This window comes from Pezoporus flaviventris, unplaced genomic scaffold (genome assembly GCF_033815535.1).
Source record: "Pezoporus flaviventris isolate CSIRO_AGI_PZ_B2104156 unplaced genomic scaffold, CSIRO_AGI_Pfla_v1 ptg000034l, whole genome shotgun sequence".
In the NCBI taxonomy this organism is placed as follows: Eukaryota; Metazoa; Chordata; class Aves; order Psittaciformes; family Psittacidae; genus Pezoporus; species Pezoporus flaviventris.
In genome coordinates, this window is record NW_026892582.1 from 771274 (window position 1) to 798739 (window position 27466).

The 27466-nt window shown below is 49.3% G+C and overlaps 3 protein-coding genes across 3 annotated transcripts; 1 reads left to right on the plus strand and 2 right to left on the minus strand.

Moving 5' to 3' along the window:
• Positions 1–7437: 7437 nt before the first annotated feature.
• On the minus strand, positions 7438–15403 carry LOC133273591 (protein SCO1 homolog, mitochondrial). The gene is made up of 6 exons (XM_061461932.1): positions 15188–15403; positions 14982–15072; positions 13674–13871; positions 12767–12859; positions 12542–12657; positions 7438–8393 (listed from the first exon to the last, which is right to left on the minus strand). The coding sequence occupies exons 1-6, from the start codon at positions 15401–15403 to the stop codon at positions 8265–8267; spliced, it is 843 nt and encodes a 280-aa protein (XP_061317916.1). The 3' UTR covers positions 7438–8264.
• ADPRM (ADP-ribose/CDP-alcohol diphosphatase, manganese dependent) lies at positions 15402–18087 on the plus strand. The gene is made up of 3 exons (XM_061461930.1): positions 15402–15957; positions 16507–16623; positions 16870–18087. Exons 1-3 carry the CDS (start codon positions 15402–15404, stop codon positions 17154–17156), a joined length of 960 nt encoding a protein of 319 aa, XP_061317914.1. The 3' UTR covers positions 17157–18087.
• Positions 18088–18496: 409 nt separating this feature from the next.
• Positions 18497–23359, minus strand: TMEM220 (transmembrane protein 220). The gene is made up of 6 exons (XM_061461931.1): positions 22939–23359; positions 22804–22833; positions 21878–21938; positions 19964–20087; positions 19449–19508; positions 18497–18667 (listed from the first exon to the last, which is right to left on the minus strand). The coding sequence occupies exons 1-6, from the start codon at positions 23014–23016 to the stop codon at positions 18535–18537; spliced, it is 486 nt and encodes a 161-aa protein (XP_061317915.1). The 5' UTR covers positions 23017–23359; the 3' UTR covers positions 18497–18534.
• Positions 23360–27466: the final 4107 nt, after the last annotated feature.

Genomic DNA, 27466 nt, shown 5'->3' on the forward strand with positions numbered 1-27466 from the left:
TCCTGATACTGAACTGTCAGTGTGATTCAGACAGGGCCTTTCCTGCTCCCAGGCTTGCCTAAAGCAAGGGGGATGGACCCTGCTCCCCATACCCAGCTGTAGGATCAGAGCAAAGAGCACACACAGGCAGAGCACGCCACTCTTCCTATATTCCCTCCCTGGTTCAGGTGCCCAGCTGGGAGCAGAGTGCAGGAAACCAGTTAGCAGTGAGCAGTGACTAGTCACTGGCATCTGCTGAGCACCACACCAAGACCATACTCCACTGTTTAAAACCATTTGCACACTGCCACTGTCTCAACTGCCCTAAATCAGGACCATGCAGTATATCCGCAAGATGGAATTCCATGTTCTGCCCAGCCTAGCAAGGGTTAGCAACTAAAAAAATACACAATCTTTCAGATCTCCAGTCCTGATCCATGCATGATGCAACCAGCTACAACAGCCACTGCTACTACCTGCCCACTACCTGCAAAGGCTCCACTTTTCACTGTAACAGTCACACTTATTTCGAGCAGGTCTCCATCATTGCACAAAAACGTGTCTCAAGAGAATAACTGCTTTAAAATCTTACCAGAAGGCAGCCTGGAGCAGGGGCTTAGATACAGAAATGTGTCTGTTACACTGCAAAGCAAGAATGCCAAGAAACTTGGGCAGTGCAGCTGAATGTGCACATCTAGATTTCGGGTTTTCCTTTGGTGTTAAGGACATGCACTAGATTCTTCTCAAGAAGTTAAGTGCACAAACCTTTGTGTTTAGACTCGTCTGTGCTTTGGAGCCTTTGGATGCTTGACAAGCTGCGTGAAAAGGAATGACAGAGCTTTGTGTGAGTGAAAATCACAAAATGCCATGATAGATCCGAAACTTCTGTGTTGATGCGTGACAATGTGAGACACTGCAGGTCTTTCAACGCAACCAAGGAAATGCCAGATTTCCAGCAAGCTGAATAAAGATTATTGCTTTTATTCCATTTCTGGGACTTAAACTTGGAATATTCACTACAGGGAGCTGCGGTGGGCACACTGAGCACGTGTACTGGCAACAGCAGGCCAGGATGAGCAGACCCAAAACCAAAATGAAGACCACAGTGTCAATCCCAGCCTGCGTCACCCTGATCTCCCTGCAAAGCCCTTCTCTCTGATTTGGTCCTTTAGATCACCCAACTCAGAGCACCAGCCTGGGACCCAGAACAGGGAACAAGGCACCTGCCTGTCCCCCAGCCCTCCTCCAGAGACCCCAGTGGCTCCACCATGCTCTGGGGTTGTCCCTCTTTTCCCAGAGACACCTCCTAGGCTAATGAGTGCCCCTGTGCCTCGCTTCACAGGCCCAGGCTTGGGTGCAGGAGGCAGGTCTCATGCCCCTGAGTCAAGGAGACAGCCCAGAAAAGCTCCTCATACATGGGGTGGGGCAAAGGAGCAGTGCCGGCCATCAGCCGGCTGAGGCTGAACCCGAGGGGCACAACTGATGGTGGGGCACCTGCTGCATCTGCCCCAGCAACTGGTGGGAAGGCCCAGCGAGGGCTATGGGGACCACAGCTTGCTCAGGACCAACAACAGTGCCCACCTAGGGAGTATGGAAAAGGGCGAAACAGCAGCAAACGACACTGCAAGCTCCACAGGTTACAACCTGAGGGCTCCTACATAACCCTCACCATGACAAAGAAACATCTCAACACAACCAGGCCGCTTCAGAGGACATGGGAGCCAAGGGTGTTACACATTCTGGGAAACATTCACTCCCAATATTTTCTGACAGAAGCAAAGGGTGCTTATTTCTTGGCCTTGTAAGAGCTAGGTAGGAAAAAACATCCTTTTAATTTACTTGTAGAGTGCCTGGATCTCCTTTGTCAGCTCCGAGCTCTGATCTTTGCTCCTCTGAGCACAGTGCAACTTCTGCCCAGGGCCACGCTACCCTGATGTTCCATGCAGAGATGAGATTCAGGATGAGTCCTGGGCCAATAATACCCTGCTTCAGCTTCTCCCAGGCAGAGGACAGTGAATCACCTTCTTTATCACCAGAATCCCACTGGGGCACTGCAGTGAAGCCCCAGAGCACACATGTGGGTGCCCATCTTCTTGCTAACAGCCCTTGGGAGCAGCAGCTGCATTTCTGTATGTTGCTCCATGCCGCCAACATCATTTGGCAGACCCAAACAGACCCAAAGCTGTCCTGAGGTGAAGGTCACAAGCTACCACAGCAAGCTGCATTGCCTTGCAAGGCTCTCTAGTCCTGGTGTTGCCAGGGAGCTTTTATTACTGCCCTTCATCCAGAGAAGGGCACTCGTGGCTCATCATGCCCCCACAAATTAAAGGTGGATTTACTGGTTGGTGTCTATCTATTTTTGAACAAAGAACTTCGGGAGAACAAGGAGGTTTTGTAAGCTTGGAGCTGAGTAAGTTCCCTGGCATGCTGAAAGAACCTGCTTTATTAAACTAGTAATACACAGCTTAAAACATGGAATGAGCTGGCTCTTGCACAGAGACAGATGCAATCATTCCTGTCCAGGTCTCCTCAGCACAGCTCCTCATGCTCCCAGGAACATGTACAACTGATGCAGAGCTGCTATAAGCCAGGGGCTGGATACTCTGCAAGCAGCACAGATTGCTTTAAAAGCACGAGTTTCTGTTTGAACCAAAACAAACCTTTAAAATTCTCTTGTGGAGGGAAACACTTCACTTTTGACTTTCATTTTTAGGCCACCAAACCTAAAAGTGATCCAGTAAAACTGACCTGCTTATCAGTTCACATCTAATAGCATGGACTGCAGTCATTCCCCTGCAGCACAGCCCAGACTATCTGCTTCAATGGGGAGCTCCTGAGCAGCCCCAGCATGTGCTGTCCTGGAGCCACAGCTCCTGAGTTTTCCAGGTGAGCACACTACACCAGCAACAGGGACTGGAAAGCTTTGGCTGCAAGCAGCAACTTCACTGCATCGTGAGGCTGCTCATAGCTCTGCTTCACTCCTCAGCAGTCCACACATTGTTTTACCTGAGTAAAGATACATCCTGACTTGCAGCGAGGTGGTAAAGGCCCCAACAAATGCTCAGCCGTCAGCTCCATCATCAGCAAAGGGCAATCATTCATCCCACAGACCTGGCTACAGGCTAATGGGAGCACACCTTCATGACATAGGAGCACATCTTCATGATACAGGGTCAGTGCTTGGACCATGCCAGTCTGAAGAAGTGAGAAAAAAACTCTAGAAAATGTAGATACCTGTAAAGTTACCGGAGAAAGAGCTACAGTATTTCAAACCACAGCCCTGAACCAAGACAGGGATGAGAAAGACTTGCCAAGGATTAAATGGTTCTGGGTGGCTGCAGGACACCAAGGTTCAGCCAGCTTTCTTCAATGCCAGGCAGCTTTGCCACTGAAGCTCAGTGCCACCAGCTGCCGCTCCTGAAGGGCTGCCATGACAACAGCCTCATTGTACCACAGCCTGCAGTTATCTGGGGCCAATAGTGCTCCTCAATCTATCACTGCCAAAATGCCACCAAGCAGCACTGACTGTGGCATTTCTATCAGCACTCGAAAGCCTGAGGCTCCATCACCTGAACCCGTGTGAGCAGCACATCCCAGGGAAGGGGATCAGGGAAGAGCAATAGGGCTGGGAAGAGCCTGGAGGGATGCTGGGCATGTGGCAGCCTCACAGGAGTGACTCAGGAGTGGTCCTGAGGTTGCCTTTTTCCCAGAGAAGGTGCTGGCACACCCCTGGAGCACCCTGCGGGGCCCAGGCCGGCAAGCTCCATGTCAAGACACTCACCAAGCCCTGGAAGCACAGCAGCCCTGCTGGCACCATCAGCAAGTGTTTGCTTCATACAAGTTGTCAAGAGAGATGACGGATGACTGCAGATCTGGAGCATCCCAGGACACTGCTTGTTTCAAGACAGCAGAAATGTCTATTTTCACTCCCTCCTGGGAGTTACTCTGCCAGATACGTTTTCTTGGAAACAGTAGGTAAACCTGGCACTGCAGGCAATACCTGCCCTGGAATTGTCCTGCTCAGTCCCTCCAGGGCACAGCACGCTGCTCTGGCTGGGGACAGTCATGAGTGATTAAAGACACTTCCATCACTCAAATATGCAACAGAACTGCATCCAAAGCACTGTGTGAACACGTATGACCCAGGTAGTCCTCACCACCCAAGTGCAAGGTACAGGCTGAAGCAAGAGACCAGCTCCAAAAGCACATAGTCCCATAGAAGTCTGGAGGAGTCCATGAGGATGATCAGAGGCTGGAGCACCTCCTGTATGGAGACAGGCTGAGAACATTGGGGCTGTTCAGCCTGGAGAAGAGAAGCTGTGTGGAGACCTCAGAGCAGCTTCCAGTATCTGAAGGGGGCCTATAGGGATGCTGGGGAGGGACTCTTCATCAGGCACTGGAGTGATAGGACAAGGGGCGATAGGTTCAGACTGAAACAGGGGAAGTTCAGATTAGATACAAGGAAGAAATTCTTTACTGTGAGGGTGCTGAGGCATCGGAACAGGCTGCCCAAACACTCCATCCCTGGCAGTGTTCAAGGCCAGGTTGGACAGAGCCTTGGGCAACATTGTCTAGGGTGAGGCATCCCTCCCCAAGGCAGGGGGTTGGAACTGGATGATCTTAAGGTTCTCTAAAACCCAAACTATTGTATGGTTCTATGATTCTGTGTTGGGGTATAGCTCAAGCTCAAGACAAGTGGAGAACAGAGCTGATCAGCACCTCCTGGTCAAAGCAAGCTGCTTTGAAATGAACACTGAGGAGCAGGCACTGAGCACATCAGGCCTGGGAGCCACATCCTCACCTACTCTGGGCACAAGCAAGCTCTGGAGAGCTGATTAATTCCTGTGTCACTGGGCATTTGGGCCAGGGCAATTCTGCTCAAGATCCAAACTGGATTTGGACTGAACTCTTTGGCTATCATAGCAGTCCCACAGAGTATTTTCACACTGGCAGTACACATGTGACAGAGCATGGAAAAATAAAGCCAGATTTGGATTTTGCCCCAATGACTGTGGACTGATGCCCAGCCTGGCTCCCACATCCCCTCAAGAGGCACCAGCTCAGATAAGGGGCAGATTTTTCCTGAGAGGTTTCTTTTTTAAGTGCAGAAGAAAAAGGTTCAATGAAGAAGAGGAAAAAAACAACCACTTCAATGTGTACGAGCACATAAAAGCAAAGGTGATTGGGAACAGTCAGCATGGATTTACAAAGAGAAATCACATCCGAGCATTCTGATTGCCTTTCAAGATAAAGTGACCAGATTGGAGGATGTGGAGGGAGCAGTGGATGCTGTCCAACTTCAGCTCCCAAAACTACCTGCCACAATGGTCTTGTGTCCAAGCTAGTTTATGATCTGGATGGCTGGGCAACTGACCTCTAGGTCATAGCTGCTATCCAGAGGGACCCAGGCAGACTGGAGGGATGGGCTGACAGGAACCTTCTGAAGTTCAACAAGTCCTGCACCCAGCAAGGAAAACGTCCCTGCAAAAACCCATGCTGGGAACTGACTGGCCAGAGGCAGCCTAGGGAGAAGAATGGTCAAGATGTTCAAGAGGTCAAGATGGTCAGAGGCCTGGAGCCTGCCATCGTGTACAGCACAAGGAGAGGCTGATGGACCAGGACTCGTTTAGCCCAGGAAGGAGAAGGCTGCAGGGGGATGTAACAGCAGACTTCCAATGCCTATGAAGAGGCTATTGAGAAGATGGAGTCAGACTCCTCACCCTGGTGCACAGCGGAAGAACAAGAGTTAAAATGGCAGATGAAATTTGAATGGTGCTAAAGATGTACTCTAGTGAAAAATATACTTTACCCACCTAGAGAGGCTCCATCCTTTGAGGTTTCCAAGTCTTTGCTGCTTAAAACCTTGAACCACCTGCTCTGAATCTCCTGCTCATGCTTTGAGCAGGAGGCTGGATTACAGACCTCCTGAGGCTCCTTCCCATCCAAGTTATTCCATGATCTGGACTGCAAGTGCAACATCAGGTTTTGCAGCCATTTAAAGCCACAGTCTCTGTACTTCTCAATCCCTGGCTCTACCCATGTTGGTGGTGAGAGCATTCCTAAACCAGCCAACTTCACCCATGCTGCTCAAGTATCACTCATTAGTTGAGCTCCTCCATGTGCTGCCTTCCTCAGCTACACAAAAGGAACCACCCCTCATTCCTCAGACATCTTGTCACTAGTCCCCAGCCTGGCATGGCATCAGCTCTGCAGTCACTGGTACAGACGCAGCCACTTTGAAGAGCTGCGGTTTCCCACCAGTAACAAGTAGGGTGCAGGCACACAGCAGTGCTCCATCAGCCATCTGTCTAGGGGACACCCAGGGGTCCCCTTTTGCCCAAAGTAACTGAGGTTCACCTTCACAGTGCCAGACTCTAATTACCTTCCCAAGTGAAAACCAGTGCCATGAAGTTTCCATAGGGACACTCGGGGAGCACAGCCACGAGCAAGGAATCCTGCCATACACTTTCCCCTGAGCTCCCTCTCTGTGGGCTGCGCACAGACTCTGGACTACTGTGGTGAGCACAGGGGGAGTTTGCTCTGACACTGAACAAACACTGCCTATCACTGACAGCCTTCAAGCCTCCCCCCCACAACACATTCCCTTTCCCCCACTATATGTCTTCCCCTTGAACAGCTCTGCCTCCTCCTGGTGAGCATTCAGGATGCTCATCCTTGGTGCTCAGCATACAGGGAGCAGAACGGTGCTCCCTGCTGGCACTAAGGCCTGGCAGTAGAAGTCTGACAGCTGCCTAAACAGGGGGGCAAATTATTTTTAAACACACTCCCCCACACACATCCCAATTCCAAAGAAAGTGGAAAGACAGAGAAACAGAGATGGGCAGAGTCAATTTAAGAGGCAGAAAGAAGTGGGACATGAGCTGCTCCAAGTGCCAGAAGACAAAGCATGACTTCTTTCTCAGCTGAGTCGAATTCTAGCAAGACTTTCAAAAACTCCCACTGTAAACTGATACAGAAAAATTCCTGTGATCCTTCAGAACAGAGGAAAAAAAAAAAACCTTCATAAAACTATTCACTCTTTGGGGAAGGGCAGAAGGATAGGAGCTGCGTTGGAACTTGAAGAATCTTCCTTCCTTTATAAGAAGGGTGAAGTCTTAGACATACTCTATCACAGTACCCTTCCAAACACCTTCAGGAGGTCACCAGAGCATAGGGCACCTGATGTGGAGTTACACTACTTTATCTTGCTTTATAACTGTTCTGGAACACTTGTGTTCAGTGTGAAACACTCTGCCATGAAGAACATGTCTGGTTTGGCTCCCGTGGGCCATTCTCTGGGGTTCAGGTACTTTACAAAGGCACATTCAGCTTATGGCTTGCACTACCAGAGATAACCGCTACTTTCTAGTAAGAGCTAAACCAGCAAGAATTTGAAGCTTCCCCAGTATATAAAGTACTGATGATATTCCAGTCAAACCTAACCAAGAAAAAAATATATATTGCTTATACAAAACAATCTTTATTTTCAAATGCCATACTGCATCAAGTTGATCTGACTGACAACCCTATGCATGGACACAGACCCCCTTCACCCTTCCGCACTACACTCACTACTCAGCATAGCACAATTAGGCTGACTATGCATCAGACGATTTAGGCCAGAAGAAAAATTGGATTTGCAAACTATTCCTCATTTCCTTATGTTTACAGTGTTCACCCAGGAAAAAAAAAAAAAAAAATCAAGAAAAAAACATTTCATTTCAGCATTCAAATGAAAAAGACCCATTTCATTCAGCATTCAACCAGGCACACTACAGGGCTGGTCCCATGCAAGGAAGCTTATGATGCTTTCAGTGCTCTTCACCTCCTTAAGTACTCTTAAGGCTCTTCTGCTTATAATACTGTAAGTGCCTCTCCCAGAAGGCAAAACAGTGCAGAAAAGAGGGTTCTCTGGCACACGTGGCTTTTCTTCAAGTAACTGTCCTCCTGCAGTGACTGCCCTTTGCTGAAGTCTTGCCAAGAGATACCAGTTAATTTTACCAGTGGTAAATATTCTTCCCACATGAGAAGTGCTGTCCATTTTCTGCTCCCAGCAATGCTTCACGGAAGTCCCAAATCTTGCTGCAAATCATATGCACAAGGAAGGCTCTATTGAGAGTTTTGATGATGGTATTTTGCAGAAGTATGGTTGCCTTTCTTACCTGGAAGAAAGGAGGCATGCGGTGCCAGGATGTCACACCTGCATGCTTCTGCTTTAACTCCAATGCCCAATTCCAGCCAAACCTAGAGGTGATGTTCACATCAATCGTTGAAGACCTTGTGTTTTACAATCTGTATTTTCTCATGTGTGCAGCAATAGAAGCAGAAATCTCAGTACTCTTCTTATTCTGGCCATAATAGTCCACGAAGTCACCATCTGGCCCAAGGAGGTACATGATTATTGTGTGATCCACCTGCAAGAGAGCACAGCATAGCTTGGCAAAAAAGATCACAGAATCATAAATCCTAGGCTGGAAGGAACCTCAAGGATCATCTGGTCCAAGCTTTCTTGGCAGATCATGATCTAGACAAGATGTCCCAGCACCCTGTCCAGCCAAATCTCAAGTGTCCAGGGCTGGGGAATCCACCACTTCCCTGGGGAGATTATTCCAGTGGCTGATTGTTTTCACGATGAAAATCTTTCCTGCTTGGTCCAGTGAGAATCTCCCAGGAGTAACCTGTACCCACCACCCCTCCTCTTCTCCATGTGACTCCTGAGAAAAAGGGAGTCTCCATCTTCTTTGGAGACACCCATTCAGTATTACACCCTGCACATCTCTCAGTCAGCAGCAACAGCAACCCATCCAGCCTTTGCTTCAGCAATCTGACAAGGCTTCTCACAAAGAAGCTAAAGTATCACCTTGGTGACTCCTTGTTTTACTCAAGAAGATAGAGAAAACTAGTTACATACTCAGAATGTATGAAGGAATACTTTAAGAAATAGCATCCCTCAGCTGTTGGCACCCTTCCTGCAGCACAGACAAGGCAGGGGCAACATGTGAGCTAAAGGTCTTTCCCCCTTGCTTTTCACAATTTCCTTCTACTTCTCATGATGTTCCACATGACAAGGCATTCCAAGCTCCTGCTGCTAATATGATGCAGACCCAATAGAAACAGGTATTTCATTAAAGTAAGCTCACTGGGAGTATAAGCAATGGGAGCAAGGGCATCCACGGGATACAGGAGCTGCAGAGAGAGGAACTGGCGCAGAGAGAAACACGCGTGCTAGGTAGGGGCTCCCTCTACTGTCCGCACTGAAATAACTTAAAACATGTTCAAAGTCACAATTCATGAATCATGAAATAGTTTGGTTGGAAGGGACCTCCAAAGCTCATCTAGTGAACTGTAAATTGATTTTAAATGCCACTGCATGTACTGCCTGGTATCTTCATGAAAGAAGAGTAGACTAAGATGAGCTCTTAGGCAGAAGTTTTTTCCTGTGAGGGTGTTGAGGACCTAGCACAGGGTGCCCAGAGAAGCTGTGGCTGCCCCATCCCTGGCAGTGTTCAAGGCCAGACTGGATGGGGTGGAAGCTGTCTCTGCCTGTGGCAGGGGGTTGGAACTGGATGAGCTGTAAGGTCCCGTCCAAAACAAACCAGTCTGGGATTCTGTGAAAGACACAAAATACTGAAACTGGAGGCTATGAATCTGTGATTGCTCAAGTGACTACATCATCTCCCTGCCACTGGAGAAAAGCCTCTGAAATGTACTATGCACTCAGAGTACAACTGTGTTTGAAATCAGACCAGATGAACATTTCCAGTACCACCTGCATTAAACTTGATGGCACTTGTCAGTGAAGAAAATATTTCTCAAAATTACTGCAATAAATTTTACTCTAGCTTCAAATTTTCAGTATCAGATTACAAAATCCAGGTGTAGGAAACAAATCTGAAACACGATTCAGATCCTTCAACTGGAAGTTGGCAAAAAAGAAGGTAGCCTGCTCAGAGCATCTTTACTCCCTGGCCTGTGGAAGGTTAAATGTAAAGAGGCTGGAGTGCAGTTTGCGTGCACTGCTTTTCAAGTTGTGCCTGAAGCCTGCACTGTTCCCACTCTATGCACATGAAGACTGTCATTTGAGTTTCAGTGCAGTCTTGTAAAACACAGAATAAAGCAAGTACATTGGGTATGCTGGTATTGAAAATTAGAAAAATAGAGATCATTAAATAGGAACTAGCAGCATTCAAGTAATACTTGAAAAATGCAAACAGGTGTTTAGAAAACACAGCCAAAGTGCTCATCTCGAGGCTCTTTTCCAGTCAAAACAAGCAGCACAGTTGAACTGGCTGTAGGGGACCTATTCATCTTCCCTACCTCTCAGCAGCCTGCAGAGAAAACAACCTGCTCGTGCACAGCTGGCAGTGTTAGTCACCAACTGGCAGGACAGGGCCAATGAAAAGGTAACAGCTGATTAAAAAAATGACAGTGTAGTAATTACCTGAGTAAGTCCCAGGTAGACACAAAAGCAGCCTCAAGCTCCCCCTCCCAGGTCTGTTCTTCTTCTTCTTTCCACCTTGTTTCACAGCCCTGTGTCCTCTGGCCTGCCTGCCCTGAGCACACGGAGCTCTCCGCCTCTCAACAGCCGCAGCCTGACAACTCTTGAGGACATGCCTGTAATACTCTTCCTCCTTGGCACCATTGCTGGGGCTCCCAGGCTGCTCTCCTGCTCCTAGTTCTCTGGTCCTTCCTCCTTGCTGCCCTCCCCTTCCTTCAAGCTCCCAACCCTAGCACAGACCAGCCATCTTCTCCCTGGATTCCAAATCTCTTCTCCTACTTCATCACCTGTGTGGTCACTTTCTCCAGTTCAGTTTCACTCTCCAGCCTCCCTTGAAGCTGCTGTCATCTGCAGAGTTGTTTTCCTTGGCTGAACCCCTATACTTTCCCTTCACAGCCATGTCAGAATCCAAGTGTGGTTTGCTAGAATCCACATGCGGTTTGCTTCCTAAGGAGCAGCATTCATTCATCTTTCCTGGCCTCTTTCCATCATCTCTCCTCAGCTTCAATTCACTCAATGTCAGATTCTACTGATTATCTTCCCTCTCCTAAGCAGGCATCCTTTGCCAGTCCTGCTGCTATAATCTATTCTTGCATTTCCACCATCCCCCTTCTATAAATCCAGCCTTAAGCAGTATGTTTAGATTGATTTCAGATTGATGCTTTTCAGATTGACTGGAATTGGTGTTGAATTTCCCCAACAAGCTTGTCTTCTCCATTCAAATACAGTACCTTACACACAGACTTCTGTAGCTATTGAGTTGCTACTAAGCAAAAGCAGCTCTTCATCTCCCACTTCACACCCCTTTTAGTAACAAATCACAGTGCACACATTACCAGTGCGATTCCACCTCCCCTTTACTGGCATCATGTGCTACTCTTGCTGGTTATTCATTTGGATATTCTGTTTTCTGGTCAAGTGGTTTTTAAAAACAGATTAAGAATAGACAATACTGGATTAGACCCAACCTAATCTGCCACAGCATCCTACCTCAAACAGTGGCAAGCCATGGTGGCATTAAAGAGTATAAAACCAGCCACAAAAATGTTTCCTCTATTACTTCCCAGTTTCCAACATGCTTTAGCTCACAGTCTTCCTGAACTAGGCAACATTCCTGTGCATTTCATAATCCTCACCAGGTTGGGCTTTCCACAGACTAACAAGAAGTCCCCCTGTGAACTCCTGTAAGCTTCTACCATTCTCCTCTGTATGGAGGGATTCCACTTCTCACATGTCCAATGCAACAAGAACCACCACCTGGTGGAACCTGGTTTTAGATCTGATGTGCTTAGTTCTTGTAATAAAGCATAAGAAAATAAAAAGGGTCATATAATACGCATCCTCCTTTATCACATTGCTTTGTCATGGTTTAAGCATACACACTTGCACCTACTTTACTATTCCAGTCTGCTCGGGATGTGGCAAGTCAGGAAGGCCTTGGCAGCAGCTCCGAGCCCTATAGCCAGTTGTATTCACACCCAGATTTTGACTAGCCAGTTTAGCCTCACTTAAACCTCACTTTCCCCTTCACACTATTACTCTACATATTTTATTCCCATTAATAGGCTCTCTCTTTGAGGTCATTTGACACAGGAGGAAGATCCTTACAGTATCTGCAGGCAGACTTTACATCATTCAAGTCTCTTACCAGGAAGACCCCACTCCCTTGTGCCTGTTTGGCAGGGTATGAGTTGTTCCTCACTTTTCCCTCTCATTTCTCCCTCTTCCTATTGCCTGAATTTCCTAGTTCCATTTTCATGTTGGAGCACACAGGAAAATGGCCATACTAAAACACTACATGGCAGGCTTGATATTTCATCTGCTATTCCATATGCAGGCCTAGGACCATACATTCTAGAACATGTTTCAGTGAGGTTCTGAGCCTGAGGTAAGAGGGCACTTGGATTTTGACTGAAACCTCTAAACCAACAGCTTAACATATCACTGCAACAGGACTCTGTCATGTGGGACTTCAGTGTAGATTGCAACAGCTGCCTTCTGATTTTAAAATCTATACGTTGCTCTTATCCAAATTCATTAGGCAAAGGCCCTACAGTTACTTACTATGTAATCATTATCTTCATCTTTGGGACCTTCGCTGTAATACACACGGTAAGCTTTGGCCACTTGATCAATCTGTGCCCTGGTACCAGTCAATCCAATCAGCTTTGGAGAAAACTCTAGACATAAAGAAGGCATTTGGACATTTTAGTGAGAAGAATCCCAACAAGAGCCTCCATTTCAGTGCTCTATATTACATGCTGCAAGACACGAAGAAAACAGTAATACCTTTAACGTATCTGGCGATGGCTTCTTCACTGTCTCTCTCAGGATCAATGGTGATGAAGAGTGGGGTTAGATTAGGCAAAGATGGAATTCTATCTGTGACATTAACAATATTTCTCTTAGAAAAATAAAACCATTTCTCATCTCCCTGCAAACAAGCTCACAGCCAAGCTACATCTGAGCCCACCCTAAGTGGCAAAAAAAAGGCCATTTTCTGCAGCATAAAGTATGCAATTTGTGAATGGAATCCAAGGCTCTGTGCTCATACTGGGTGCAGGCTCTCTGACCTGCTTAGGGCAGAGAACAAACTGGCTCTGATGCAGAAAATGCCATGGCATGATGCATGCATCAAAGCACAATGATCATTACAAAGAGGACCTGTGATGTTCCAGCCACACCTTTCACTGTGCTCTCCTCACTTCAGTGCACCCTCCCACTTGCCTGGTTGCTATTATCCTAGCTCCATACTCCTCAGGCCCTGCAGGCTGAGAAAACCACCTCTATCCCCAGCATTCCCCAACCTCCATTCCACAGCACAGTCATTCTCAGAAGAGACTTTGGGAGATTTATCCTCAGAATGAATAAAATGGAGAGGGGAAAAAAATCCTCTAATACACCCTGTAACTGCTGCTTGGTCACAATACAATGCAGAGGCCCTTTAACCTGCCACCATCAAGTTTTATTACCAAGAAGTCAGTCCCGCTGCAGGAAGATCAGTGCCATCATGCTCTAAATAACTGATGCTAGTCATAGGCTGATCGATCTATGTATCACTTAGCAATTAATTCAGCTATTGAATAGTCAATGGCATTTTTTAAGCAATTATCAGTTATTAACATTTGCAATATTTTACCATAATAAACCCAGACCTCCCATGAAGAGGATCACAATGCCAACCAAATTCCCATACCAATGTTATCTACCACTTCAATCATTTTCTGCAGTTCATCTGGACAGATGTCAGGGCAGTGTGTGAAGCCAAAATAGATCAGCACCCACTGCCCAATGTAGTCCTTGTTGGTCTTGGGCTGTCCCTCATGACTGACGAGAGAGAAAGGTCCTCCAAGCAGTGGTTTCCCAATGCCTCTGTTTCTTTCCTTCTCCAGAGCTACAAAAAACAAGAGGGGATCAGACACATCCATGCCACAATCCACACTGCTTCCCAGGCAAGCCTCAGAAGCTGGAGAGTCTGGCAACCTCACAGCCTAGGGCATTGAAACATGCTCTACCAAAGCACATCATGCAGAAGATCAATGTGGACAAGACTTCCAAAAAACACCCCATTTTGGGCAAATATATCTCTAAACTCATTTGAAACATAACCACAGAACCACCGAATAGTTTGGGCTGGAGGAGACCTTACAGCTCTTCCACTTCCAACCCCTGCCACGGGCAGGGACACCTTCCACTACAGCAGGGTGCTCCAACCTGGCCTTGAACACTGCCAGGGATGGGGCAGCCACAGCTTCTCTGGGCACCCTGTGCCAGCACCTCAGCACCCTCACAGGAAGAGCTTCTGCCTAAGAGCTCATCTCAGTCTCCCCTCTGGCCATTTTAAACGGCCAGCTTAAAGGCATTCCCCCTTGTCCTATCACTACATGCCATATTGCCATCTGACTGTATTTTTTACATAAAGAAAAAAAAGTCAGGTACCCAGTGCAGGGTGAAACAGAAAAATCAGCATCCTTTACAAAGTGAACACACCCTAAAAGCTGCAAGATCTCCAATTTCCCAACTGAAAGCATGAGAATGAAGAACATGAACAGTCATCATAGGGCAGGTGATCCCACACCAGCACATGGAGCAAACCCCACATGCACAGACAGCCTCACCTCTGTGCCTGCACTGCATCAACGGGCAGCGTGAGCAGACACAGCTATCCCAGCGACAGACACGTTTAGGAGGTTTAAAACGCTGAACCTTGAAGGAGTGCTCCGAGTATTTTGTTTGCTTGTTTTGAAGTTTTCTGAGGCACTTTGCATATGCAACGTGCACAAAGCATGACACGACTCAGCAAGACAGCAAAGTGCACAAAGCCACGGCTGGGCTGGAAAAGGCCTTTAAGTCCACCCAGTCCATCCGTTCCCCAGCACTGCGAGGCCACCCACGGCACTGAGGGTCCCATCGGCCTGCCCGGCACATGGAGCGCGGCTCTGCGGCTCCTCCCGCCGTGCTCCCCCGGAGGCGCGCAGGGTCCGGCCCCTCACCCCGCACTCACCCTCCTCCTTCCACTGCTTCACCTTCTTCATGGCGGCCAGGAACCCTCCGCACAGCACGAAGGTGGCGGCCAGCGACCGCCACGACACCAGCTGCAGAGAAGAAGCTCTTTAGGGGCTGAAAAGGCCGGGGAGACAGCGCGGCGCGGCCCACCCCGTCCCGCCACCCCGCTGAGGAAGGACGCGGCTCCCCCGCTCCCGCACTCACCCTCCATTGCGCGCCCTTCCGCGGGCCGCTGCCCGGCGGCAGGCGGGACACGGAGCGGCTGCAGGACGCGGGCAGCACCGCCCGGCTCCTCACCACGGCACCCGGCAACCGCCAGCACAGCCCCACACGGCCGCACCACCTCCCGGCTGCCGCCATCTTATGGCCGCTCTTCCGTGCCCGCCCCTTCCGCCTACGGCAGCCGGGCGCGGCCGCCATGGAGGCGGTGCCGCCGCTCTTCTGCTTCGGTGTCATCGCGGACATCCAGTACGCGGACGCGGAGGACGGGTACGACTTCGGGGGGCGCCGGCGGCGGTACTACCGGCACAGCCTTAACCTGCTGCGGGCCGCGGTGGAAGCGTGGGCCGCTGAGAAGCCGCCGCTCGCCTTCGTGCTGCAGCTGGGTGACAGCATCGATGGCCTCAACGCCCGCAGCGGCCAGTCCGAGCGTGCCCTGGAGCAGGTGCTGGCAGCGCTGGGGCGGCTGCCGGTGCCGGTGCATCACGCGTGGGGCAACCACGAGTTGTATAACTTCAGCCGGGCCCGCCTGCTGCACACCGGCCTCAGCAGCCGCTCCTGCGGGGCCGCGGCCGGGCCCCCCGCCAGCGACTGCCAGGCCTATCACTTCAGCCCGGCCGCGCAGTTCCGTGTCGTCGTGCTCGATGGCTACGACCTGAGCACGCTGGGCAGGGAGCCCGGCAACCCCCGCTACCAGGAGTCCCTGCGGCTGCTGCGGAAGAAGAACCCCAATGACAACCTCAACGACCCCACAGGTACCCCCCTGCTCCACTGATGTTTAGAGCATGGAAGCGTGAAGCGCTGAACTTCTCCCATGGAAGCATGGGTGGCAGAACCTCTGCTCCCTGAGCTGGCATCTGGTTGCCAGAAGGCTGAGGCACGTGCCCTGATTCTGCTCGCCTCCTCGCTGTCAGCCCAAAGACAGTCAGTGGGTCTCTAGGTGGGCGCAGGAGATGCTCCCTTACCTGCCATGGTGCTTTTGGGATGGGTTTAATGTTGTGCTGTGTGCCCTGCAGTATCAGAACAGCCTGTGTAACTGCTATTACAGAGTGTAAGAGTGATGCCCACCCTAGCGCATGGCTTGGGGGACCCACTAGTGGAAATCCTGTGTGTGCAGCATGACCAAACCCTCCCAGAACACTAGCAAATGATTTTCTCTTCCTTGTACAAGGAGGCTGGAGTTCAGATCCAACAAAACAGTTTGAAGAGTAAACCATCTATCATAAGCAGACTTACATAAGGCAAGCAAATTCAGGAGCCACAGAAGTGCATGCACCTATGCCTGACTTTCTTCTTCATTGCAGGACTTAAAGAACCTCAGTTTGTAGAGTTTAACGGAGGATTTAGCCAAACCCAGCTGGACTGGTTCAATGAAGTCCTCAAGTTCTCCGATGAAAACCAAGAAAAAGTCATAGTCACAGGTAGGTGGTTATAGGAGATGTGTGGGGATATATGCAAAAAGACCTAGCCAATGGATGTTAGCTGAAGAAAACATGTAGCAGCTTTATAGCGCTACTGAGGTACACAGGTAACCTGTGAAGTAGCATAAGACCCATGTCTCACACTCATGAGCTTTTTTTACGCAGATATCTGAACTTCCCAGCAATGAAGGCAGAGTTAGGTTACATGTAAAGTAACTCTCCTGTTTCTTTCCTTCTCAACTACAGGCCACCTGCCCATTCATCCAGACGCCTCAGACTGGGTTTGCTTTGCCTGGAATTACAAAGATGCCCTTTCAGTCATACACGCCCATCAGTGCGTGGTCTGCTTTCTTGCAGGGCACCTGCACGACGGTGGCTATTGTTTAGACTCACATGGAGTTCACCATCTGACTTTGGAGGGGATTATTGAAACTCCACCAGAAAGCAATGCCTTTGGGACTATTTATGTCTATAAAGATAAAATGATACTAAAGGGAAGGGGCAGAGTTTCAGACAGAGTTATGCATTTCTGAAAACAGTAAGCAAATACAAATTGCTGTTCTGCAGGAAGTACTTGAATAAAAAATAGAGGATTCAGCTTATTATGTGCTTGTAGAAAGATGTGCATGGCAGATCCTTATAGCTTTAATTCAGTCATTTTCCTCTTGGATACTCAATTTTAGGAATTATGTTTCTGTAAGAAAACAGACCTAATTTCTTCATGGAGAATAGAGAAGGCCAGTATCCATATGTGAAATATACTTGAATGCAGAATGTTGACCTGAAACACCTGTTCCTGACTCACTGGTATGTACTGTGGAAAAAATGAACCCCACATTATGAATTGTCAAAAAAAACAAAGCCACTTTTTTGGATGAATCAGAATTAAAGTATGCAGAATTGTATCTGCCCAGCCATTTCCATCTCAGGTGGTTTTTTGCACATCATGATCAGTAATGTCTCATGTGTGTCAGAATTACTCTGCCTTGTAGCCTAATGCAGCCTTCTTAACATTGCTTTAAAAGACTAAAACAATCTTCAAAACCAGCTAAACCCAAGGGAAACAGATGATTTATGATTTATGCTACATCCTTTAATGCTGCAGATACACCTGCTTGGGAACTAGGCAGCAGCACTGGGTGAAGAAGCCCCGACATGGAAGGACGTAGCTGCACTGCATCTGGACCTCTGTGGCTTTCTCCCAGCCCAGAATATTCACCTGAGTGTCGTCGTCCAGGATCAGTAGCAGTGGAAAATGGTGGCTGCTTCTGCGCTGCCTTCCAGGAACAGCAGTGTTGTGAGAAGCAGAGCTGTGATAGTGACCACATCCGCTGGGGACAGTCAAGAGTGCACATCCCACAGCAAATAAAAGATACAGAAGCTTTCATTGCATTTTCTTAAGAAAATTAGTATTTATTACTCTGTAAAACTAAGAATTTTCAGTGAAAGATGACAGCAAAAATATTTCTTTAGCTACATTCTACATATTTAGGGCAGGAACAGACTGCTCAAATATTGTTAGTCTCAGGGGACTATCCAGGTAGCTATCTGGAAGATTTATGGCTGTAAGCAGTCATTTATTGAAACAAAGTGTCTGCTTTACTTTCCTCTTATGATACAGAGCAGCAGGTTTTCCTGCTGGTCAGAAAGTGATCTGGGGATGACAGGGTATCTTGGCTGTAACATTTGAACACACATGAACTCAATGGTGCTTTGAAAATGTAGGAGGAAGCCAGGTGAACACCATTTCCCACAGGAAAATCCTCCACTCAGATTTGACAGTGTTGCTCAGTTTCTATAACAAATCTTAACCTGCGCTGCTGGAAGCAGCCAGACATGAACCCTTCATTTAGAACCAAAAAGCAAAGGCAAATAAGGTCAGAATATTTATTCTGTCCTATCTCCCACCCACTAAATCACTGTTTTACAGTGTGTTGGCCAAGATTCTCGCATCTCCTTGTTCACATAAATGTACAGCCATGACACAAAGGGGAAGAGCGCGACCACCACTGCAGCAGTCAAATGAACTCCAGCCAGTGGGTTCCTAGAAAGAAGCAAACACAACAGAGCTGTTTCAGATCAATGCTATGAAACATTCACACCTGGGTGCTGTTGGAAAGACAGCAAAGAGCCTTTGGCCACTCCGATGTAGCTCCTGTTGGTGCATTAGCAGAGTCCTTTCCCCCAGAGGCACCGTGTTGCAGCGGAAGTTTCTGCCACCTCATAAACCAGGTAAATAAATAGATAAAATCACCCTAGTTGCCCAGAGGCATGTGTGTGTTTGCCAGCACAAAGGTACTGTTTGGCAGATTGGGAATTTTCCTGCTCCAAGCTAACAGGAATTTAGCAAAACAACTGTAGCACAATGCTCTGAAGAGGCTGGAGGAGGAAAATGTGGAACCACTGCAGCCACCCAGAGCCCTGTGCACCTCCAGAGGCGACAGCAGCACAGAGACCCTCACTGGGAAGTTCCGTAACTTGGGAGCAATGGCAGAAATGCCTTTGCAGTTCATTAGCAGTTGTGGCCAACACTCCCTAGGCTGTTCCACTGAAGGGGCACACTGTCCTTGTGCAAAGGGAGGCTGTCCCCTGCCATTATGGATGGGGAGCAGAAAAGCTTTCATATTCCTTTACTCCCCGCTACAGACTTGTACCTGTACAAGATCCTCCACGCTGTAGCACCAGCTAGTACTGCTTAGGTATCTGAGAGAGTGTTCAGGCAGTGATAGGAAGCAGAAAACCAAGCAGCCAAAATGAACTGAGAAGCTCTAAGCATGAGATGTGAACATGTGAATGGATTTCAAAGAAAAAAAAGGAAAACTTACTTGGCTGAACTGCGACAAAGCCTCATCCATACTGCGATTATCACCAGACCAAACAACTCGCTAAAAAGCCAAACAAAAACCAGGTCAGAAAATAATACAAGCAGGTGTTTATTAAAACATATGTAAATAAATACAAGTGTTGCCTCCAAACCAGCACTGTTGCTCCTGTGAGAAGTTCAGTGTATTTTACTAGGATTGTAACTGTAAAGGTATTTACACAGAGTAACTTTGTTTCCCACCGCAAAGCTACAAAGCCAGTGCCCTCCTCTTTGAAAGCCAGAAGTTTCCCCACTAAAATCTATGTGCCACAATCAGGCAAGCAATCAGGACTGCTCACCCTCCCTTTGTCCAAGAAACCCCCATCTGGAGCACTATGGTCACTTCTGCTTGGTTTGATTCCCCTGGACCAAGAGAACTCACTGCAGCAGCCCAGCAGATAAAGTTAGGGGGTGACTACCAAAGGAGGTGGCCTGGAGTGCTGAGTTCATGCAGGGGGGGATTTATTCACCACTTACCGGCCTTCCTCCTCATGTAAAATGTTTCCTTGAGCATAAGCAAACAAAGAGCAAGCCAGAGCAATGGTCCCAACGATACATCCAGCAGAATGAAGGTCACAGAGGCTCCTCCAAACACCATTACCTGGGGAAAAAACAGACTGGCAGCAACTGCAGTGTCACATGAAGGAAACCTATAAATGAAAAAGGCAATTGAGTCACTAAAAAAAGATGCCTCCAGCAAACACACACACACCTTAGGCAGGAAGACTGAATTAATACCAGCATCTCTATGACCAGGGAAATCTGTTTAGAAGTGCTGATGAAAACAAACACTAGTGGGCTTGGAGCTTGCTTCTTTGGCAGCAGCACCTCCATGAAGAGTTTCCTATTCTCTCCAGTTAACACAAGAGGCTCCAGCATTTGACGTACATGAGAAACAAATCACGGAGTGGAGCACAAAGGAGAGTTCTCTTAAGCAGGAGGATCAGCCTTTCTGGAGCTCCAGCCAGAACCAGATGCTCAGCATGACCCAGAGGACACCAGAGGCCAGGGGAGCAGCCCCAGCTCCCTGTCAGCCTCAGGGGCACACAGCAACCACCACCCTGCAAGGAGCCTCTTCCCTCACACTCCTTAATAAGCCTCTGCCTGAGGTTTGCCTCTGATGATGAGCATCACTGCTGACACCTCTGCCTGGGGAGCTGATGTTTAAAAAGAGAACTATAGATGATGTGAACTATCTGGATGGGCCCAAAGATTGCTGTGGTTTTCCATGTCTATTCCCAGATGCTAGTGGGGGGAGATGGGCAAAACCTCGGTGCTTGACCCCTCCAGGCAAGCATTAAAGATGAGCTGCCAAGACTGAAGAGCTCAGCATGACCCAGCATTGTAATTGATTTCCCATCTGGCTGAAGTTACTGCAGCTCAGCAGAGGCAAAATTTGGGTCTTCCACAGAGTGGAATGGCAAAATGTCCCCTGGTGAATGTACATAAATGTGCAGTCATACAATAGTTGTGCTATTTTAATCTTTATTTTCCACAGATCTTGGCACCAAAAAAAAACCTACTTGTGAGTTTAACATGCAAATTCTCTTGACCAAATGCCATTATGTTGAAGTTACACCTATTACACAATAAACCTCCCCTGCAGCACTGATAAACCACTGGCAAACAACCCTCATGGGTTTTGGCTTGATGAATGCTTCATATGCTTAATGTAGCCAGAATGCTGAGAGGCTGCAATGGTGTGATCTGTGACAACAGCATACAAGGTTTTTTTTGGCATACGTGTAGTTTAGTCAGAGTAAGGATCCATCCAGAAAAGATCCAGTCACTTCACGCATACAAAATGTCAGGTTTGTTATTTCTACTGGATGAAAATACAAAAAATTAACTATTTTCCAGAGGCCTGGACCAAATCTGATCTGATTCTCTCAACATGATGTGGCATTAGAGCACTTGGTGTATGCCCTTGGAAACTCAGCCACAGCACTGAAGCATCTAACAGGTCCCATCTCTGTCATGTGCTTTGAGGGGCAGCTGCAGTACTTGATACTGAACAAGACCTTTAGCTCTTTCTGTGCAGAGATCAACTGCTCTTCTATGAGGTAGATAAGCAAAACCACAATTTACATCAAGGAAACAACATGTATTAATGTGCTAACGTCAACACCAAAGCTAGGCTTGTGTTCTACTCAGGTTTTGATCCCTGGAACCAGGGTGCAAAGGTAAAATCACCCCAGCAGCTGCCCTTTATCCAGGCTCCTCCACTCATCTGCAGCTCATCCAACTGATGACCAGCTTTTGTAGAAGCAGGTTCCACAGATTTTTTCCCTCAAGATATATTAGGATACCTTTCTTAACTGATTTTAATCTACAATTCAATAGATAAAATTGGGTTTTGAGCAGAGACTGTTCTGCACACTGACATCATACCTGTTATTGAAGGGTTAATGCTGACAAGCAGTGTCAGGGCAGCTGGCACCAAGTAGACAACCTGTTAATGAAATACAAATCTGCTCTGTAGCAGAGCTTAGTGAGACACACAGCAGTGCCCATCCACAGCAGCTGCCAGATGTGGGGAACTGCTGCCAGTTTCCCACCCCTGGCATGCCCTGGCACTGCCAGTGCCCATCACCACTGCCACCCACCATCCTGGACCATCAGCTGAGGGCCAGCCCCAGCTCCTCAGTCCCTGGGTTACCAACTACCCCTTCACTGCCCCCTGTGGGGCTTTCCAGACCCCAAACCTCCACCTACACTGGGCGGCTCCGCTGGGAGCAGGAGCCTGGCTGGGCTCCCCCACTCAAGGGATGTCCCCAGCACAAGGGACAGCCCCTGTCACACAGCGCCTGTGCCGCTCAGCTCCAAGCCAGGCACACGGTGCCAGGGCCGCCAGGCTGCTCCTGTGCCCGAGGAAGGGCTGGCAAAGTAGACTGGGAACTGGAGGGGTTCTGATTTCCCCTTGAGACCGAGGCAGCCCTGTCAAGCTGATAGGGACAGGCCAAGGGGAATGGCTTTAACCTGCCAGAGGGGAGACTGAGCTGAGCTCTTAGGCAGAAGCTCTTCCCTGTGAGGGTGCTGAGGCGCTGGCACAGGGTGCCCAGAGAAGCTGTGGCTGCCCCATCCCTGGCAGTCTTCAAGGGCAGGTTGGACACAGGGGCTTGGAGCAAGCTGCTCTAGTGGAAGGTGTCCCTGCCCGTGGCAGGGGTTGGAGCTGGAGGAGCTTTAAGGTCTCTTCAACCCAAACCATTCCCTGACTCCATGACTCAGCCGTTGCTGTAGCAGGGACCGGGTTCCCGGCGCCTGCTTTGCTCTCCAGGTAAATGCAGGGAGCAGGGGAAGGGCGGTCCCGTACTCACAGTCCACATCCCGGCGTCGGGGTCGTTCACCTGCAGCGGAAGGCGCACACTGAGACCCGGCCGGGGCCGCGCTCCGCGGGGAGCGGTTCGGGGGGGAGCCTCCTGCCGCCCCCCTCCGGGCGGCCCCGCTCTCACCTGCACTGCGGCCGCCAGCCCGAAGAAAGCGGCCATAAGGAGGTTGCAGCCCCGCCACAGCCGCCCCGCCATGGCCATGGCCGCCGGGGGGGGCCGCGGCGACGGGGCGGAGCCGGTGGCGGGCTCGGGGATGGCCGCAGCCGATGGGGGACAGCGCGGCTCGGTCGCAGTTACCGGTCTCTCAGGAGGCACTTTGCGTCCTGTCCAGCGTCCCCCGTGAGGGAGGATGCGGAAGACCTGGAGCGGGTTCTGCAGCGGCGGCCCCGGCCGGTCCGGAGCGCGGAGAACTTTGAGCAGTAGTGAGCAAAGAGGAAGCAAACCGCAGCAGTAACGTGGAACTGCCCCTGGAGTGGCTGCGGAGAGCACAGAGGCGTGTTTGCCTCGCCGGCATCAGATGATGTATCAAGGGCCACTGGCCACAGATGGTGGCTTAAAAGGTTTTCACAGGCAACCCAACGGGAGGGTGGTGCAGCCCGCAGTAGCTGACCCAGCCGGGCTGTGTGATCCCCATCCTCGGAGACTTCCAGGGAAGCTGTCTAGACAAAGCCATGGCTCACTTGATCTGATGTGGTGGCAATCCTGCTTCAGTTGGGTGGTTGGACTGGAGAACTCCAGCCGTGCCTTCAGAGCAACACTGCCATGGTTCTGCCATAATTCATGTGCTTGAAAGAGAATTAGATCTTTGCCTCAACAAACTTGTACAGTAAAACTGGCCAGTGGTTATGCAACAGCTAAACCCCTTGAGGGGGGCCCTACAGCCCCTCCTGAGCTGTGACAGGAGCACTCAGCACAGCCCATGGAGCCTGTTGATCCAGTCCTTTACCCATGGGCTGAGTTCCCAGCTTGACCTCAGAGCTGCCACATCACCATGGATCTCACCGGCCACCTCTAAGCTATGGCTGATGACGTTCACCCTCACCAGGCCTGATCCTAATACACAGGTTGATTTCCCAGCTTGACCCCAGGCTTGCCTTGTCTCCATGAATCTGGCTGGTGATCTGGGCTCTCAATTGGATCTGGCTGCAGCCCCTGGGTCTGCCCTGCCTGCCCCACACCAGGACAGTGGGACAGGCATTGTCCATGCACTGTTGGCTGTGGTGTCCTCCCTGGTGTAGCCTGGCTGAGGTTGAGATGACTGTGGAGCTGCACCATCAGTCACCACAGTGAGCTGGTGGATGCTGGGGCATGTCTGTGCTCAGAGAGGTCTGTGTTGGGGCGGGAAGAGCCATGGCCAGCAGTACAGCTGCACATGACTGTGGTGGTGTCACTGCAGGGCAGGGAGTGCCTATTACTGCTGTTTCTATAGGGTCACAGAATCACAGCCCACCTTGTTTCTGGGCTGGGTTGTTGTTGGTCATGTCATGGGTGAAGGGGAGCCAGCTGGGAGAAACAGGGGGAGACATACCCTGAGCCCTCGTGCGGTGGGACAGGTCTCATGCTGAGGGGAAGAGGCTGAGCAGGCAGAAAGCAGCTTCTCCTGGGCACTTGGGAGCAATGTGGAGGGTTTGGCAACCCTGCGAGCGAGCAGGGTTCAGTGGCACAAGAGCAAGAAAGAGCAAAAGGCCTGCCTGTCTCCTGTGAGGACAGGGCAGGAAGGACGAGGTTGATTTACCAAGCATGGTGTCTGTGTCTGTCTTGTTCTTTGCTGCTCTAATTCAAAAGCAATCGGGCTGTAGTGTCTTTTAGAAATATAAAGGAATTTTAGTGTTAGGTGTGCAAAGAAAAGGTCACGGTTATTCACTTTAAAGCTTTACTAGCTTCCATGGGCAATTCCTATAACCAGCCCCTTCTGCGGACCCGGGAGAACCTTCAGCAATGCTGCTTTCGCCCATAAGAGGGAGGCCGAGAACATTCAGTACACCGAGTAGAATCCGAGCTGCTGAAAAATCAGTTCCTCACTATTAAATAAACCGCTTTCCCCCCTTACGCCTCTCTAGAGCTGCTACTTAGCCCATTGAAGCCCGAGCTTAGCTTCAGCTCAACAGCTCAGCTGTGAAGGACAGAGGTTTCCCATGAGAGTGCTGCAGAGGGAGAGTGCTGCTGGAGAGGGACTCTTCATCAGGGACGGTAGCACCAGGATAAGGGGTGATGGGTTCATACGGAAATAGGGGAGATTTAGGTTAGATATAAGGAAATTCTTCGCTGTGAGGGTGCTGAGGCGCTGGCACAGGGTGCCCAGAGAAGCTGTGGCTGCCCCATCCCTGGCAGTCTTCAAGGCCAGGTTGGGCACAGGGGCTTGGAGCAAGCTGCTCTGGTGGAAGGTGTCCCTGCCTGTGGAAGGGGTTGGAACTGGGTGAGCTTTAAGGTCTCGACCAGCCCATCCCATTCTATGGATCCAGCAGCCAAGATGCGATATCAGGAGAGGCAGGCTGTTTCCCAAGAGCCTGTACCAGAGATGTTACTGAGGCATTGACATAGTCACCCATCCCAGTGGCCCTCTCCATCCCTGTGGACACCAGTGATGCTGCCACGAATGGCCATAGATGTGTTTTGATTGAATCCAAACTGGATAAGAGGCTGCAGGTGGACAGGTGAAGGGCTCAGGGGCTTTGGGGTGTTCTTGGCTCCAGGACCCTGAACTACAGTTCACAGAGAAGCAGCTGGAGATAAGTGCATGTTGATATGCATGTGCATATGTATGCACAGTTGATATTGTCAAAAGGGCTTTGGGTTTAGTTGCCTTAACTTATGGGCTAGATGCCATGAGCAGGGCAGGAAGGAGCCCACTTTACTGAGAAGGGGAGAAGCTGCACATTCACTCATATACTACACAGGATTGGAGTCTAAAGTGTTCAGTAGATCGACCTCCTTCTTGTCATTATAATCCTAGAGTGGCAACCTTCCTCCTACCTTATTGGTTTTATAGACCTCACCCAAATTCTTGTTTATGCTTTGTCAGATGGTTCTTTAATCCTAATTTGAAGTCCATCTCAATTCCCAGAAACATTCTAGGAACTCAGGCATTTGTATGCACCTAGAGTAGAACGAGGGGATGGACAACACACACTGTGAACCCAGCAGGAACAAACCAGTCTGGTGTCCTGGCATGGCACAAATTCTTAGGCATCAAGTGAGAAGTGGCAGATGTCATGTATGGTGGCTTGAGGAAGGGTTTTAACATTGGATGTCCTGACCCCTTCTTGAGAAGATAAGAATGGGAAGTGCAAAACTGAGGTAATGGTACCTCAGGTTCTAATTATCAGTGGCTATCAAGATGGAAGGACATATGGAAGGGATTTTTGCAGGGGTCCATTCTGATGCCAGATCTTTTTATTTCCTTCAGTTACCAGCCTGGATAATTAGCATCTCTGAGTGCCTTATTAAACCTGCATGTTACTGCAGGCTGTGAAGGACAGCAAAGACAACAGAACGCAGCGTTAGCTGACAAATGTGAGAAATGACCTGAAACTTGTAGGGTACAATTCAACAGGTACAACTTCAAGCATTACCTTTATGAACAGTGACACAAGTAAGGGAACTGGGTGGCTGCAGCTTTTCAAAAGGACTCCAAGGTGTAAAGGAGAAAAAACTGAACACCAGCAATGGAAAAGGCAAACACCACCCTGGAGTGTATGAACCAGGAGTAGCCTCCACGACAAGCTGGAGTAATGTACCTAGCTAGTAATGTGCACATCAAAATGCAGGTGAACAGAAAACAAAGTCAAAGGAGGTCAGTGAGGATGCTGGGAGGCACAGTAACAAAGAAAGGCTGAAAGAATTGACAATTTAGAGGAGGAAGCCAGAGTGAGGAGGGGAAGCATTACAGTTATCAAGTGTATAAGAAGTTGTTTCAAAGAAGGCCATAGCCATAGCAAATAGGCCATGAAAGATTTCAGCTCAGACAAACCTGTTAGGCTTTCAGGTAACATTAAGCTAGAAGTGTGCCAGAACAGATTGCTGAGGATGGTGCAATCTCCAGCACTGAAGGTATTTCAGAACTGGTTTCACAAACCTCTGTCAGGACAGGTATTGCTGATACCAAGCTCTGGGTGGTTTTTCTGGGGGGAGGGTAAGGCTTAACAGTATGATTTTACCTAATTGTAAGCAAACCACATGCAGGTGGCACAAAGCAGAGGGGGAAGCCAGCTGCTGCCACTGTTTGCCAGCAGACACTGGGCTTCTGTGCCACAGCCTCAAGATGCCAGCTTTGGACCTGCACTCTTGTATAAGGCAGAAAATTGTGGAATGTGGTGGTGGTGGGGAGGGAATATGCTTTGTGTCAGGACCTGGGCTGTGCTCCCCTCCCCTCCCCAGGAGTTAAACCCAGCATTTAAGGCCAGTTTGCTGGGAAGAGCCAGGTGGCTTTGGAGCACTTTGGAAAACAGCCGGGAGAAGTGTGAGGGGTGTGGGTAAGAACAACCCTTCCCTCTGTCTCTTGGGGGCCGTTTTCAGCTAAAGTTTTTCCTTTGTCTCCTACTTAAGCTACATTACAGCGTGCTGTGTCCTGGGGTGTGAGCCAGACCCTGACCTGGGCACCCGACTTAACTTCAGACCTGCCTCATTGCAGTAAACTTGCCTAGTTACAGCC

What these genes read in the sequence shown, in the direction of transcription:
- ADPRM (XM_061461930.1), top strand. Translation starts at nt 15,402, where the DNA reads ATGGAGGCGGTGCCGCCGCTCTTCTGCTTCGGTGTCATCGCGGACATC. An exon ending in CAACCTCAACGACCCCACAG is followed by an intron (nt 15,958 to 16,506) that starts GTACCCCCCTGC and finishes TCTTCATTGCAG; the next exon opens with GACTTAAAGAACCTCAGTTT. An exon ending in AGAAAAAGTCATAGTCACAG is followed by an intron (nt 16,624 to 16,869) that starts GTAGGTGGTTAT and finishes TCTCAACTACAG; the next exon opens with GCCACCTGCCCATTCATCCA.
- LOC133273591 (XM_061461932.1), bottom strand. Translation starts at nt 15,403, where the DNA reads ATGGCGGCCGCGCCCGGCTGCCGTAGGCGGAAGGGGCGGGCACGGAAG. An exon ending in GAAGCAGTGGAAGGAGGAGG is followed by an intron (nt 13,872 to 14,981) that starts GTGAGTGCGGGG and finishes TGTTTTTTGTAG; the next exon opens with CTCTGGAGAAGGAAAGAAAC. An exon ending in CATCGCCAGATACGTTAAAG is followed by an intron (nt 12,658 to 12,766) that starts GTATTACTGTTT and finishes CTTTATGTCTAG; the next exon opens with AGTTTTCTCCAAAGCTGATT.
- TMEM220 (XM_061461931.1), bottom strand. Translation starts at nt 23,016, where the DNA reads ATGGCCATGGCGGGGCGGCTGTGGCGGGGCTGCAACCTCCTTATGGCC. An exon ending in CCGACGCCGGGATGTGGACT is followed by an intron (nt 21,939 to 22,803) that starts GTGAGTACGGGA and finishes TTTCATTAACAG; the next exon opens with GTTGTCTACTTGGTGCCAGC. An exon ending in CTTTGTCGCAGTTCAGCCAA is followed by an intron (nt 18,668 to 19,448) that starts GTAAGTTTTCCT and finishes GCTTCTTTCTAG; the next exon opens with GAACCCACTGGCTGGAGTTC.